Source organism: Leucopleurus acutus (assembly GCF_964270905.1).
Source record: "Leucopleurus acutus genome assembly, chromosome: 7".
Taxonomy (NCBI): Eukaryota; Metazoa; Chordata; class Mammalia; order Artiodactyla; family Delphinidae; genus Leucopleurus; species Leucopleurus acutus.
Window position 1 is genome coordinate 27544787 of NC_139150.1, and position 15399 is coordinate 27560185.

General features: G+C 37.7%; 1 protein-coding gene across 4 annotated transcripts in view; it reads right to left on the bottom strand.

Moving 5' to 3' along the window:
* The window catches only part of SLC44A1 (solute carrier family 44 member 1), a gene marked incomplete at its 3' end in the record, with an annotated part of 210824 nt that overhangs the window by 72599 nt on the left and 122826 nt on the right, over positions 1–15399 (bottom strand). For all 4 annotated transcript variants that reach the window (XM_082842127.1, XM_082842128.1, XM_082842126.1 and 1 more), the window contains exons 9-12: positions 14393–14579; positions 13126–13291; positions 11961–12117; positions 11188–11271 (exon numbers count right to left, since the gene is read on the bottom strand). In XM_082842127.1, the coding sequence (XP_082698253.1) occupies positions 11188–11271; positions 11961–12117; positions 13126–13291; positions 14393–14579 (594 nt within the window). The remainder of the gene's footprint in view (positions 1–11187; positions 11272–11960; positions 12118–13125; positions 13292–14392; positions 14580–15399) is intronic.

Sequence of the window (15399 nt, forward strand, 5' to 3'; positions counted from 1 at the left end):
CATGCAGCTCAATATTAAAGAAACAAACAACCCAATCCAAAAATGGGCAGAAGACCTAAATAGACATTTCTCCAAAGAAGACATACAGATTGCCAAGAAGCACATGAAAAGTTACTCAACATCACTAATTATTAGCGAAATGCAAATCAAAACTTCAGTGAGGTATCAACTCACACCAGTTAGAATGGGCATCATCAGAAAATCTACAAATAACAAATGCTGGAGAGGGTGTGGGTAAAAGTGAACCCTCTTGCACTGTTGGTGGGAATGTAAATTGATACAGCCACTATGGAGAACAGTATCGAGGTTCCTTAAAAAACTAAAAATACAATTACCATATGATCCAGCAATCCCACTACTGGGCATATACCCAGAGAAAACCATAATTCAAAAAGACACATGCACACCAATGTTCATTGCAGCACTATTTACAATAGCCAGGTCATGGAAGCAACCTACATGCCCATCGACAGACGAATGGATAAAGAAGTTGTGATACATATATACAATGGAATATTACTCAGCCATAAAAAGGAACGAAACTGGGTCATTTGTTGAGACGTGGATGGATCTAGAGACTGTCATACAGAGTGAAGTAAGTCAGAAAGAGAAAAAAAAATATCGTATATTAACGCATGTATGTGGAACCTAGAAAAATGGTACAGATGAACCAGTTTGCAAGGCAGAGATTAAGACGCAGATGTAGAGAACAAATGTATGGACACCAAGGGGGTAAAGCCACGGGGGGGTGGGGGTGGGGGGGTGATGAATTGGATGATTGGGATTGACATGTATACACTGATGTGTATAAAACTGATGACTAATATAAACCTGCTGTATAGAAAAATAAATAAAATTCAAAAATTCAAAAAAAACCCAAAAAACTAATACTAAACTTTCTTTGGGTTATTTGTATGGAAATATGTTAATATAAATGTTTCAGACATTACATGAGATTCCTAGAAATCTTATATGTTCTGGTATAATGTTATAAGTCATAATTCTAGTTATTGCTTTAAAATGTATATCTCAGAAATAACTAAATTTCCTTGTCAATTGCATTATTACGAACTTTCATTAAACCTTTAACTGTGGTCATTTTTAAGTCTTTTGTCATTTACACACAATTCTAGGTGCACTCTGATGGTTTTGCAAAAATGTTGCTATAAAAGGGTTTCATCTTCAAGGAATGCATGGAAAAGACTGACAAGTACAGGTTTCTGGTAACTGACTGTACTGCTGAACTGAATGAATAAGCATTTTCAGAAATCTAATGGAAAACTGATGCATTCATAAAGGTGCTAACAAAAGATCAAGATGAAAAAAAATTACATGGGACTGAGTGAACTGATGAGGATGATTATAATTTTTGTGACTTTCTGCTTGAATAAAAAAATGTGAAAAAAATACAATGATGTATATATTCATGTATACACATTTAGTGATTTATGGATTTGGTGTTTTTCATCATTTTAATAATTTCCTTTTGACAAAAAAAACCCCAAAAAACTTACGGTCCTGAGAAATTTTTGGTTTTGTGCTGACTTAAGAAATTGTTGGTGAGTCCAAAATATGGAAGTTGTTGGAAAACTGCAGGACACGAAGGGCTTACTTTACACTGTGTTGTCTGAAAAGTTTTAAACATTGAGCCCAGGAGAGATGGTCTTTAATTTATGAATGTTCCAACTGTACGCGTGTTAGTTATTAAGAACCTGGTATGAAGATGAGGTTTGGGTTATCAAAAATTTAGCTTGCCATTATATGCTTAATTTTATTGGTTAAAAATGCAGAACTTTTCAGGGCCAAGGAGAGAGTACTGTACTGAGTAGGTCACTACTTGTGGTTCATAAACTTTTTACAGTAATGGAGCAGCAAGAAATTATGTTGCTCTTTGAGAAATATAGTATGATTTTGATATATGAAATTCCATCATACAAATTGGCATAACATCACAGTATATTACTATATCAGGTTTGTAGGTCTTCTTATCTTGAAAGTTAATATATACAACATTTTAAGGAAATCATACTATTAAATTGTCCTGGTAACATTCATTTGCTGCTTGCTCACGTATACTGTCATCTGCCAGAGTTTCCTATCAGTTAAAAGGCAGCAGGCACCTAACTGCAGTGGCTCACGTTTTTTCATCTTCTACAAAGCTTCTTTTGAAACATTCTGCCAAAGGCCTCATGACATCGAAATAAACTATACTTTTGATCTTGTAGAACAGTAACTCGGCTGAAAAATGATAAAGAACTTCCCAAGCCTGATCTATTCTCAAAGAACCCAGATTAGTTCCCACTTCTCACCAGTTCCCTATGTACTCAAGAAAAAACCCTATTTAACAATTTATTCTAGAGAAGAGGTTTTCAAACTACCACCTGTGGGCTAAATCTGTACTTCTGTACATAAGTTTTATTGGAAAACAGCCATGTTCATTTGTTTACAAACTGTTTTGGCCGTTTCCATGTTATGATGGCAGAACTGAGCAATTGTGGCAGGGACTATATGGCCCACAAAGCCAAAAATATTCACTGTCTGGTCCTTTGCAGAAAAACTTTGCTGACCCTGGCTCTAGAGTAATGCCAAGAATCAATACCAACCTCACTTACAGTCTAGGGAACCCACCTTCTCATCCCTTTTGAAATACAAACCACATTTGCTCATTTCCAGTCTATTAGTACCTTTTCCCACAACTTCCAGACTTGTAGCATTTTTTACTACAATTCTTCAGTTCAACAATTGACAAATGTCCTTGGTGATCTGAGATACAATTTCCCTGAAGAGAAAAACCTTATTTCCCCTATTCTAAGATATGATCCAGGGGCTAATAAGCCAGTTATTTAATAAAAGGTTTTCAGAGGGAAATACCCTACTATATTAACTATATACATACTATATATATGTATACACACACACACACACACACACGTATATATGTTATTAATGCTGATGTAAAAAAGCATCATTATAATGTCTAGAATCAAGGGTATTGGATGACCCATTTAAATCAACTAGGTGTTGTCTTAAATCCCACCCCCTCAGTGAGGACGAACAACTCTTAACTATGTTGCTCTCCACTTTCCAGTTTGAACATAACTTTCCTTGAAAGAAGAGACAGAAGCAAGAGAGGATCCACACACCTCCAATCTCTCTTCTCTGTTATCATCAGACCAGCTGAGTCTAGGAGCAGACCCAACACTTCCAAACTAAACTACAAAAGTTTTTTTTTGCTCTCATTAATTTTCAGAAGCTTCAGTTCATTTGACAATTATTATTCTTCCTCTGCTGCTTCTTTCTTCTCTCCCCCACCCAGCTCCACCCATTCCATCTACTTTTAGAGCAAAAGGCTATTTGTAGACATGAAAGGAGGCAATAATGATTTCTTTTCTCCACTCCTCAGTTCCAGGGTTGGATATTCTCATAGAAATTTAGCCTTCTTGGCAATATTCCTACAGATCTATGCAACTCCTTTATATTCAACCTAACTGAAAAAAGTAGGTGGGTATTTTATAAACGTTTTCCCTCTCTCAAGGCAGGAAGATGAGCTGCATGTGATACACAAAGGTCAAGATGACCTCTTCAGGAAGAACAATGTGCTAAAGATCATAGCAGGCCATTGAAATTTCCCTCTGCTTCTATACCCCTTAGTCTAAAGGATTCATGCTAAGGTTCTCAAGAGATTCTGAGTCCTTTGTAGCTTTCCCTAACTGTTCTCTGAGCTTTCTGCAGACCACTTAGTTAAGATTTTTAGAGCCCACCCACCTGCTTCCCAGACCGCCTTCCTGATCTTGAGCTAAACTGCCCACAGACAGGCATAATGATTAACATTTAGCCTGTGCACAACATCTGCTCAGGCAGGGCACAGGCTTAGAGACTATTCAATTCTTAGAAGCAAGATAAAAGATGATCACCATCCAGGAATCTTTTTAAAAGGATGCCTGTTAGTCCAAGTGGTCCCTGGTGTGTGCATTTTTGTGAAAAAGTACTGGTCATGTGGAAGAAAATATGTTAGGGCAGAGGATCGCCAGGCAGGTAACCCAGGCCTGCCTGGCCACCAGTCAGAGAACAACGTCTACATTTTTACACACTTTCTTTTGTTCACTGAAGGACCTAGAAATTCTCTTAAAGTTTAAAATCTTTACATAATAACTCAATTAATATGGGCAAGCTAGACAGCAATGGTAGGAAAAGGGGAACAGTTATGTACAACTTTGTGGATCATTATACATTAAATAAAGGAAATGGTAAGTAAAATGATCCCTTTCTTATTTTGAGTGAGGGAATGGAAGGGGTACAAAGTCCAATCTATACCATATATTTCATTCAGTTTGGTTGCAAATATTATTTTAAGGGGCATAAGAATTAAAAGTATGTTGCAAATCTTAATTTAAATAGATTGTCTTTAAAACCATCACTTATCTTAGTTTATAGCATGAAACATGAAAGTTTGAGATGTTTGCATATTCTCTATAATAAACTATACTTTAGTTTTCTTTAAGTTTCACAAAAATGTATATACAGTTGACCCTTGATCAACGCAGGGGCTGGGGTGCCAACGCCCCCTCACAGTCGAAGATCCGCATATAACTTTATACTCTATGTTTTCTGTGATTCCAGCATCCGTGGATTCAACCAACAGTGGATTGTGCAGCACTGTAGTATTTATTCTAAAAAATCTGCGCGTAAGTGGACCCGCACAATTTGTTTTTCATTCTATGTTGATTTCACTACATTAGCATATTAAACGACACACCTACCCATGCCAGTACTGTACATTAAGGACCAAAACAGGATAAGAAGGGGGTGGCACCCCACTCCCTCGAAAAAGCCCTGCCCCTTGCTTGGTAGACTAATGCATGTGCCTCCCCATCATCAGCCTCACTCCTCCTCCCTTTAAAATTAAATCCCTCTCGCCAGGTGGGCGAGAAGTTCATCTGTGATGGACCCACACAATTTAAAACTATGTTGTTCAAGGGTCAACTGTAGGACACTGTGCATTGTCATGGTAAGATCTAGGTAAACTTAGACTAGAAAACTTCCTCCACCTCTAGGTCATGTGATCTGCCACAGGGTACCAGGCTCAATTTTCTCATGTATAACAGAGGAAATGTGCCTTCCTTTCAGAGTTGTGTAGAGAAAGTGGTAATATATATGAAGTGCTTTGTATACTATCAAGGATTTAAGTAGGTGCTCAAAAAATAACTCCCACTCATACTATGTAGAGAAAAGCTTTATAATCTTAAGAGCTTATCAGCCAGAGAGCAGATACCCTCCAGTGTTAAATGTACTATCTTCAAGTGGAGTCAAAGTAAATCAAGGCCTGAGTAATCCAATGCCCAAATGTAACAGATTCTAGTTGTAACAATCTTTCTACCTAAAGTGAATTCTATAGGTTAGATTAGATGTACCATAACTTTCCTGTCACATTAAGATAAGCACCTGCAGAAACAAAGAGCAGTTCACAGTTCACTCTGTTTATCTGCAAAACTCTAGCACCTATGCTGTAAATATTTAATAGCTTATTTTAAAAATCTAAAGCTCTTTTTCTGAAGTCAGCTATATTTTCCACACTGTTTAGCACTGAAGTATGGTTTGGGATTATGGAATTTCATAGTGTGCTGCACAATGACTTTGGTCTACCCTGCCTCCATGTAAACACTCCTCTCTATTATCCTCTACATTCTCTAAGGCAGTGGCAACAAACTGGTGGCCTATGGGCAACTGACATTGTGGGGTCCAAAGACAACACAGTGTTTGCTTTGGCTCACTCAGAGTTATTCTTTTCTTTATTAGTTGTCAACATTTTAATAGCAGGAGATAAAATGCAAACATCCAGAATTCTGGCTTCTCTTAGAAAACTGGAAGAGTTAGAAACTGTCTATAAATTCTCACATGGCAAACAGTATCCCAGAGCTAAGTAGTGATGGCCCTCTTTGGATGGAAAGTGACCATCCAGTTGATCACTCTCTACTGCTCCCTGTTGCTTTAGACCCTGGCTGCTGCACTCACTCACAGAAGTGATGTAACGGACTTCAACCGGCCCTGCAGGGGTTTGTGTTGTCCAGTTCTGCTCCAGGATTTTGACTGTGGGTTGCATGCTGACATCAGGAGTTGACAGCAGAAGAAAGGACAGGAGGAAAATGATGCAAAGGGACCTTAACTAACTCACTGTTAACCATTTCCAGAGAGTACTACACAAAACAGAACTCCAACTGAGAGACCCTGCATGTGAAGTGTGAGCCACAGTGCACGGCACATGGTAAGTGCTCAGTAAGTGTTAGCTGGCATTATAATTAGTATTACGTTTTCAATGTACTCTATTGAATACTCTAAAGATAACCTCAGAGAATAAACAGGTGACTTGACAAGAAATCTTTGAAAAATAAGAATGAGAGATTTGCATCACAGGATACTTGAGATATATAATGAAGTATAATTAAATATTCTAGTACTGTACACCTGTAACTTACATAATACTGCACATCAACTATACTTCAAAAAACTTTTTAAATTAAAAACAAACAAACAAACAGTGCCAGTAGAAGAACAGATCAGAAAAGAAAGCCCAAAGACAGACTCAAGTATGATATGTAAGAGTTTAATACACAATCAAATTGACACTTCACAGCAGAAGAAAGGATAGATTAATCACTAACTGGTCCTGGGACAACTGATTAAATCCCAGATAAACTAAAAATTTTTTTTTCCCTTTTAAAAAGGGGGAATCTCTAAAGGACTATATGAAAAAATGCTAGAATAATTATTTGATCCTGAGGTGGGGAAAACTTTTCTAAGTATAAAAGCCAAGTAAGCAACCATGAAAGAAAAGCTGAACAGAACTGACAAGAGAAAATAAAAAATATAACTGCTGCACATTATAAAAATGTAAAAGAAATTAACTGTGGACAGTACTATAGAATAAGATTCACCACTCACTGAGCACACGCTTAGAGCACTGTAGACTCTCTTCATCCTCACGGTAACTGGCACTACACTCTTGTTTTTTAAATTTAATTAATTAATTAATTAATTTCTGGGGCTGCGTTGGGTCTTCGTTGCTGCGCACAGGCTTTCTGTAGTTGCAGTGAGTGGGGGCTACTCTTCGTTGCGGTGTGCGGGCTTCTCACTGCGGTGGCTTCTCCTGCTGCGGAGCATGGGCTCTAGGCGCGCAGGCTTCAGTAGTTGCAGCATGCGGGCTCAGTAGTTGTGGCTCGTGGGCTCTAGAGCACAGGCTCTGTAGTTGTGGTGCATGGGCTTAGTTGCTCCGTGGCCTGTGGGATCTTCCCAGACCAGGGCTCAAACCCGTGTCCCCTGCATTGGCAGGTGGATTCTTAACCACTGTGCCACCAGGGAAGTCCCACTACAGATACTCTTATTAGCCCCATTTTACATATGAGGTTTAGAGCTTATCAGACATTAACTGAAGTGAAATACTGCAAACTTTTTCTCAAAGCTAATGATAAGTATTTTAATGAAAGTGGTAGGTAGTTAGACATGAGCGGCTCCTCGCCCTGTCCTGGACGGGGTCATCTTTCCCTCCCCGACCTGGACACGGGTGATCAGAACATGTCCAGAGATCTTCCCTTTTTGCGGTCAAGGACCGCTACGATTCCAGCCTTATGAAGACCAAACAAGACGAACCCGCCAGCACAGGCTGACGCAGGCTCACCAAGACCTAAAAGGTGCCTCAGAGTAAAATCCGGGGTTCATTATGCCATATTTATAATAAATTAGCATTGCGGTTTTTGCCCGTGTCCCCCGGGGTTTCGCTTGGGTGCTTGTGGGTAAGCGCCTGCGCACAAAGAGAAAAGTCATATAACCTAAAGCTGTCAATCACCTCGGCACTCAAATGACCCAAGACACAAGGAGGGACTTTCCACCCCTCTGAAAAACCAGCCCTACGCCCGTTGCGGGCTGCTTCTGATTTCTGGACGGCCTGCTCCCCTTCTCTCTCTTGGGAGGATATTCTCGCTTTGCTTAATAAAACTGCTGCTGCTTAAAACTGCTCTATGTCTCTCGACTGAGTTCTCTCCTTCGGGAGGTCCAGGACAGAGGAATTGCCGTTTGGCCGGTAACAAAAGTGTTATGTTAGCATGGTGAGATCATGGGTGATGTTTTGTTCTTGTCTTGGTTTTCCAAACTCTTCAGTATCTTACATTACATTTATTTTTACAGAAAATAGATTCATTTGTAGAACTACCTTTTGAATTTTCTTTGTCATAGCTCTGTTATCTTAGAGTAAAACATAGGGAGTTCTTTATAAAAAAATAAAATGCGGTGGAGGGAGAGCGATAACACCACTTACTAGGTATCTACCAAGAGTTAGACACCGTAAGAGCTGATTTATCTGCATTATATTTCATCCTAACCTAAAGCCTGTGAGGACAGGTATAGTTTTCTCCACTTACTGAAGAAGAAAACTGAGACTCAGAGCTTTCACGGAGCTTGCCAGTTACACTGCTGGGGATTGAAACACGTCTTCAACATCTGGGCTCTCTTTATTGGGCCTCCCCCCAATTATCCACTGTACCTTCTCCAACAAGGCTATAAAAGTGTGGGCTCAATCCTATGTGTATGGGAAAAGGAACTTCATTTTCAGAAAGCAATGATAAATACAATACAGGAGACAAAACGAAAGGTGTGAGTCGACTCCATCATCTTGGGGCCAGCTATGGCTTCATCTCTAGCAGAGCACTAAGCTTACAACTGCCGAATGTGTGTGACAGCACTAAAAATGTCCCTTCTTGCACTAGTAGATCATACTCTTATATCCTGTTTTCTCAAAGTTTAGAAAAGTTTCTGGAGCTCATTTATTCAGTACCACCATGACCCCTATCATCTTAAACACTTCAAACAGATGGGTGCCTATCCAGCTCTGAAACATTTCACAGGAACAAGGGTTAAAAAATTCCACTGGTAACTCGTATTTATGCTTAACCTGTCATGGCAGGAAGTATGCTAATGTCTTCAATATGTTGACCTCATTTCAAATAAAATTCCTATGAAAACAAGAGACATGAAGCTCCAGTGGTAACCAGTTCCCATATCGCAACGCTTCATATTCCCAAAGAGAGCTACCAGGTATGAGTTCAGAATCACTCTCCCTAAACCTTTGCTCCCATATTTGATTTACTACTATTTTGATGCCTCCCTTGAATCTTCAGACATCATGCCTACCTAATGAGGATGCAAAATGGACAAAACCTATAAAAGAAAGACCAACTTGTAATTTGTATATACATCTCAGGACTGCTGGGACTAAACTGCTGACTAATGTTTAGTTTGGAATGAGCTGAAAACTTTGGATGTTTGCACCTGGTTACTGACCATCTTGACATGATGTGATTTGTTTTCTTCCTGTAGTATAACTGCACATATCCTTTTTGAGATTCTTAGAGTTTTATATCACTGTCTCAGTCTTTTTTAGTCCAAATATTCATTGATTAACTAATCATTCATTCAGAAAACAGTTAAAGACCACCTACTGTATACCAGGCACTGTGACAGTTTCTGGAGAGACAAAAATAAGTCTTGCCTTTAAGGACATAAAAGTCTAAAGGATGAGATGAAGTGAACAGACAACTCCCATAGAGTGTTCTTAGTGTTTTCACAGAGGTATGAACTGGTGTTGTAGAAAGTCAGAGGAGGGGCTGGGGTAATGAGGGAAAGTTCCTTAGAGGTGATGCTCAGGAAGAATCATTAAGGATCAGTAAGAGTCAGTCAAGCATTGGAAGGAAGTTATTTCCCTGAACATTCTGGAAACTGCGAGAGCAAAAGGTGCCTGTGCGAACTGAAAACAGAGAGCTGAGGTTAGCCCATATGTCTGAGAATAAGCTATTTAGTGACAGATACAAATGTAATGATGATTATCTTTAGTGCATCCATCAACTTTTTTGATGAAGATGACTTGGTCCCAAACCAAATTTTAAAGGACATAATTTTTCAGAATGTTGTGGTTGTTACTAATTATTTTAATAATAACCTTCCAAATGCTTTACATCCATAGAGTATGATGAGCTACAAGAATGTATTTTGCTAATGAAATGTCATACCTACTTTATCATATTAACCATAAAACTCCAATAAAGCAAACTCCAGGCAAGCTCAACACCATCACCATTGGACTCCTACCCTTTGACTACCCGTGAATGAATGGAAAGTGCAATGCTACCCTGCAATCACTTAAAGGTAAATGGTGAGAAAGTCAATTTTTATCTTTGGTCCATTAGATGAGGGCATCAGTACATTAGAATTGATTTTCAGCGACTGGAGAAAAGTGGTTTTAAAAAAAAAAAAAAAAAAAAACCAACCCAGATGAACAGAGTATTTCACAGCGAGAGTCCTACATGCTCAGATACAGAAAGACCCACTCCGCTAAGAACTGTTACCCCATAAGTATCAATCCCTCCATTTGACCTTAGAAATAGCACTTCCTTTGATAATATTTTCCAGGCCAGTATCATAGTCTTCAGCAGTCAGACAAAAAACAAAAACAAAAAAAACCCCACGGCCTACAGAGCATGCTAGTTTTGAACAATAGCAGACAGTTGCAAAAAGGAGCAAGTGTCACAACAGCTTTTCACTAAAGCTTTCAAAAAGCATTAAAAGAATTAAAGAACTGTGGCTAGAGTAGACAGATTCTCAGAGAAAATCAAAGATGAAAGGATGTGAATTAAGGGATAAGAGATAAATGTCTTTCCTGAAAGATGGACACTAATAATATTTTATCAATGTACTACAATTAATTAATAATAAGCCTTGGTAAGAACATATATTACGTTTAAAAACAAGAATATGATTGAAACAGTTATACGTGATCAAGGTACAATGTATAACACCATGAGAAAAACAAAACATCTTTCACTTAAGCTCAATAACTTTATCTTGGAAGAAGAAACAATGAACCTATCTTTGAAAGTGAATGTTAAATGTATTTTTAAAACATTTTACCTTGGCACCAGGTGGGGGATGAATTGGGAGATTGGGATTGGCATCTATACACTAATATGTATAAAACAGATAACTAATAAGAACCTGCTGTATAGCACAGGGAACTCCACTGTACAGTAGAAATTAACACAACATTGTAAAAAAACTATAACCCAATTAAAAAAAAAAGAAACACAGAAAGGATATGACAATTAAAAACAAACAAAAAAATAAAAAACCAAAAAAACATTTTACCTGATTTAAATAATTTAGGCACTTTTCAAGACACCAAAGGCAACAAACGCAAGATTTCAGCACACATCGAGCACAAGCATTTTCCTGGAAAGAATGAAAAATGGAAATAATTAAAGACCAAAGAATCAAACCATATCATATAGAATATTCTAAATTTTAGAAAAATAAAAATTAAGAAAAATCACAACCTATGCTTCAAAACCTCCACACTCACCCTTTTTTTCCTCAAAATGTAATGGCTGAATTATTTTTAATCAGTTCAATTCAACATTTACTTAGTACCTATTGCATACAAGATATAAGGTATATAAGACCAACAAGGAACTTATAATCTAGTAGGAGAAAAAAAAAGCGCTAAACATAACAACAATTAGAATCAGAATATGATATAGATACTAGTGCTATGAGAGTGGGGAAGAGAGAGAGAAGACATCACTTGGGAGGTGAGAGGACTCGGGGGAGGCTTCTAGGAAGAGGGGGCATTTGAGCTAAGCTATGTAGAAATGCATGGTATTTCTGCAGTCAAGGACAGAAAGGAGGTTCCAAGGAAGAAAGCGTGTTGAGTCCACACAGAGGAAGAGAAGCACAGGACATTTGGGGAAACTACAGAGGGCAAGAGTGGGAGACAAAAGGGAAGAATTAGATTCTATTAGGCAAGGACTTTGAAAAAAAACATTTGCACTTGGACTTAATATCGCTGGGAACTTTGCTACATGCAGAACTGAAGTTCTGGAATTTGCCCACAGAAAGTCCAGAAAAGGGTTTTTCCTTACCTTTCCTTTGAGCTGACTGTGAATGTACATAAGGATCATTCGTGGAATTTTGACTAATGTGATAATGAAAGATCCTTTCGCCACAGTACCAAGGTGATAACGAATAAGGCGATTCACCGACGCCAAAATAGGTGTAAATGGCAAATTCCTTTTATCCCTATATAAAAGACCAAGATGGAAACACAGAGATGGTTTAGAGTCCAAAAGAGTGAAAAATTAGTTCATTTTTCTTATTCTAGCTCTATGACAAAATGGCAAAGTAATATAAACGCTACAGATGTACCATGTAAAATTAATGTTTCATTTCTTTATGGTAGTTTCATGGGGTTCTTATGCTGTAACACTTTAAGTTAAATAAAACTGTGCTTTGAAAGCTCTTATTAGCAAATAGTTATGGGGTTAATTGTAGAATCAGATAATGGAACTTAAAAAGATGTTAGGCCTGGCACCTCATTATAATAGAAAACTGTAAGGCCTATTGTAGTGTATACTCAGCTAGGAAGTTAGGAAAGGAAGTCACAATACTTGTTCTGATCCATACAAATTAAAAAGACTTGTTATCCTTTGATGGACGTTTATATAAAGCAAAAGTACATAAGACACTACTACAAGATTCGTTCTTCTGCTAAATGTAATTTAAGTGTAGCATGACCTGCGGTTCTAATTAATTTTTTGAGAAAGCTACAGAAGAGTATAAAGAATAAAATAATAACCTCCCATTTTCCTACCTCACAGAATGATCAACTACACATTCTGTTATATTCACTTCCAATTACTTTTTAAAGAAATGGAACTCTTACCGGTCTCAGTTCCATTTCCTTTAGACAAAACCACTTAGATGATCTTAAGTTTTCTTTCTTTCTTTCTTTTTTTAATTAACCTACAACACTATGTTAGTTCTGGGTGTACAACATAGTGATTCAATATTTCTATACATTACAAAATGATCACCACAATAAGTCTAGTTATCATCGGTCACTATACAAAGTTACTATCTTTCTCTTCCTGACTTATTTCACTTAGCATAATACCCTCTAGGTCCATCCATGTAGTTACAAGTTAAGTTATTATCTTTCTCTGTCTGACTTATTTCACTTAGCATAATACCCTCTAGGTCCATCCATGTAGTTACAAGTTAAGTTTTCTGACAAGTATAAATTCTCACCTAGTAAAATAGTATGTTACCACAGCTCCTGCCACAGTCATCTGTTGACAGGCTAGAATAAATTCACTGATCCAAATCAGACCCACCACATGGTACCACCACATGTATTGCAGAGGCCCAGAAACTTTGAACTCCACAAAGCCTTGGTCATTCTGAACAGCGCTGCCTAGGAAAATATCAAAGAAGGAAAGAAGGAGCACATAAAGCATAAACCAATAAGTATGGCTATTAAATCTAAGAGATTAATCTAATTTCCAACAATATGTCCCTATCCCCAAACCACTGACTTCATGATCACAGTGCTATTACATTAAGGGACCCTCAAAGCCATCATATATAGCTTTTAAAAGTTTTTCTATTTGAATATAGATTTTTGTTTTAATATTTATTTATCTGTTTGGCTGCACTGGGTCTTAACTGCGGCACATAGGATCTTCGTTGCCGCGTGCAGGATCTTTAGTTGAGGTATGTGGGATCTAGTTCTCTGACCAGTGATCGAACCCGGGCCCCCTGCATTGGGAGCTCAGAGTCTTAGACACTGGACCACCAGGGAAGTCCCTGAATATAGTTCCTACCACATTATCAGTTATTTAGTGTAGGCATGAATTTTCAAACACTTCAATTTTTTTTCAGAGGTATTACTTGTCCAATAATTATAGACCTAAATTATTAGCAAAGTACAGAAATTAATATTATTTTCAATTGTGATGGTGTGCTGAATGGCCAAAGCAGTTCCATATAAGCTTACTATCCTTATACCACTCCTCATAACTAATTCCATTTAGACATACATAACCTTTGATATTAAGTATGGCTACAAGCAAGTCTGGGAGTCTAACTGTGAACTGTATCACTACTAGCTCTACATAGGTTCAGGTCATTTCCAAACTAGAAAGTCCCAAGGAAGCAAGTTGATCTTTGGCTATAACTGGAGTTTGAGGCAATTCCAGAGCAGCACTGCATTCATCAGTTCATCTTAGAATGAATCCAAATGTCTGAGTCAGTACAGGAACTTACTTCAAATCCATAACCATCTTGAAACTGGATATGATTTCAGGCCCTACCTGGTTTAGACTCATTTTGCTGGGATGTTCTAAAAATCATGAATGGGGAATATGTTATTGAAGAGCCATAACCATTGCTAATTCTGATGGTTGTTAGACCTTAGTCCATAAATGTCTTAAGAATTATACCTCTCTGATGTTTTAAAATATTTTAATGCAAATCAGTTTCATTACTAAAAGAAAGAAGTAACATGTCTTCTTACCGGTAGTGCCAAGAAAGAGAAGTGTCATGATCCAATACACCCAAAACAGGACAAGAGCAAGGAAAGTCCAAAAGGGTTGGAAGACTAGCAGTGGCAAGTGAATGAAAACCTTGCCAGCCACGTGGAACAAGGCGATGGTGAGAGCAACCCGCTTGCGCATGACTAACATTATGAGGAACAAGATAACCTGTAGGAGAGAACAGATGGAAAGATTCCAGCTACTGTTTTAAGCAGTAAAAACAGGAACTGAACAATGGTGGAAAATTTTTAACATAACCTTTCATTCCAAAATGGGGATGTATCATTCCCTGGAACCCCAATAACGCTTTAACAGTCTGTATCTCTCTTGCAGCCCTTATTTTTCATTATATACTGAAAATGTCTTTTAAAGCTAAACATAAAAGAGTTTCTCAATTTATTAATATATCCTAGATGTATTAATTCTTCTACTTTCCCTTTTTCCACTCGTTATGAATCAAAACGTGTTGTTTGTCATCAGGATGAGACTCTTAATTTATTTAAATAGATACATGCTTGCCACTCTGAAAATAGGGGAAAAGACAATATGCTATGACCACAAAAGCACAGAGAACTTATACCTCATCTCCCTTGTTGGACCAAAAGCACCTTACAAGCAGGGTCCATGTCAAATTTATCCTTTGTCACTCCCCACTCTGCCCTGGCACCTGGCTCAGAGAACTGTACTTAAAAGATGATTAATAAATATTTGTACAATGATAGCAAACAAAAATCTTTTGGCACCAATGGTTTTACGATGGCTTTATTTTTAGTTTCTAATGCTCAATGAAAAGCTTGGGATTGCTCCAAGAAGTGGACTGAGATTTTTTTCCCCTTTTTTCAGAGAGGAGAAGGAGATGAACCAAAGATATGAATATAGATTATTGAACCACATGTTAATGAATAATTTTACTGCAATTATTATAATAATTATACTAGTTAGTGAAGCTCACCTCTCTTTTTAAAATAATGTTGTTAAAAGGGAAAAT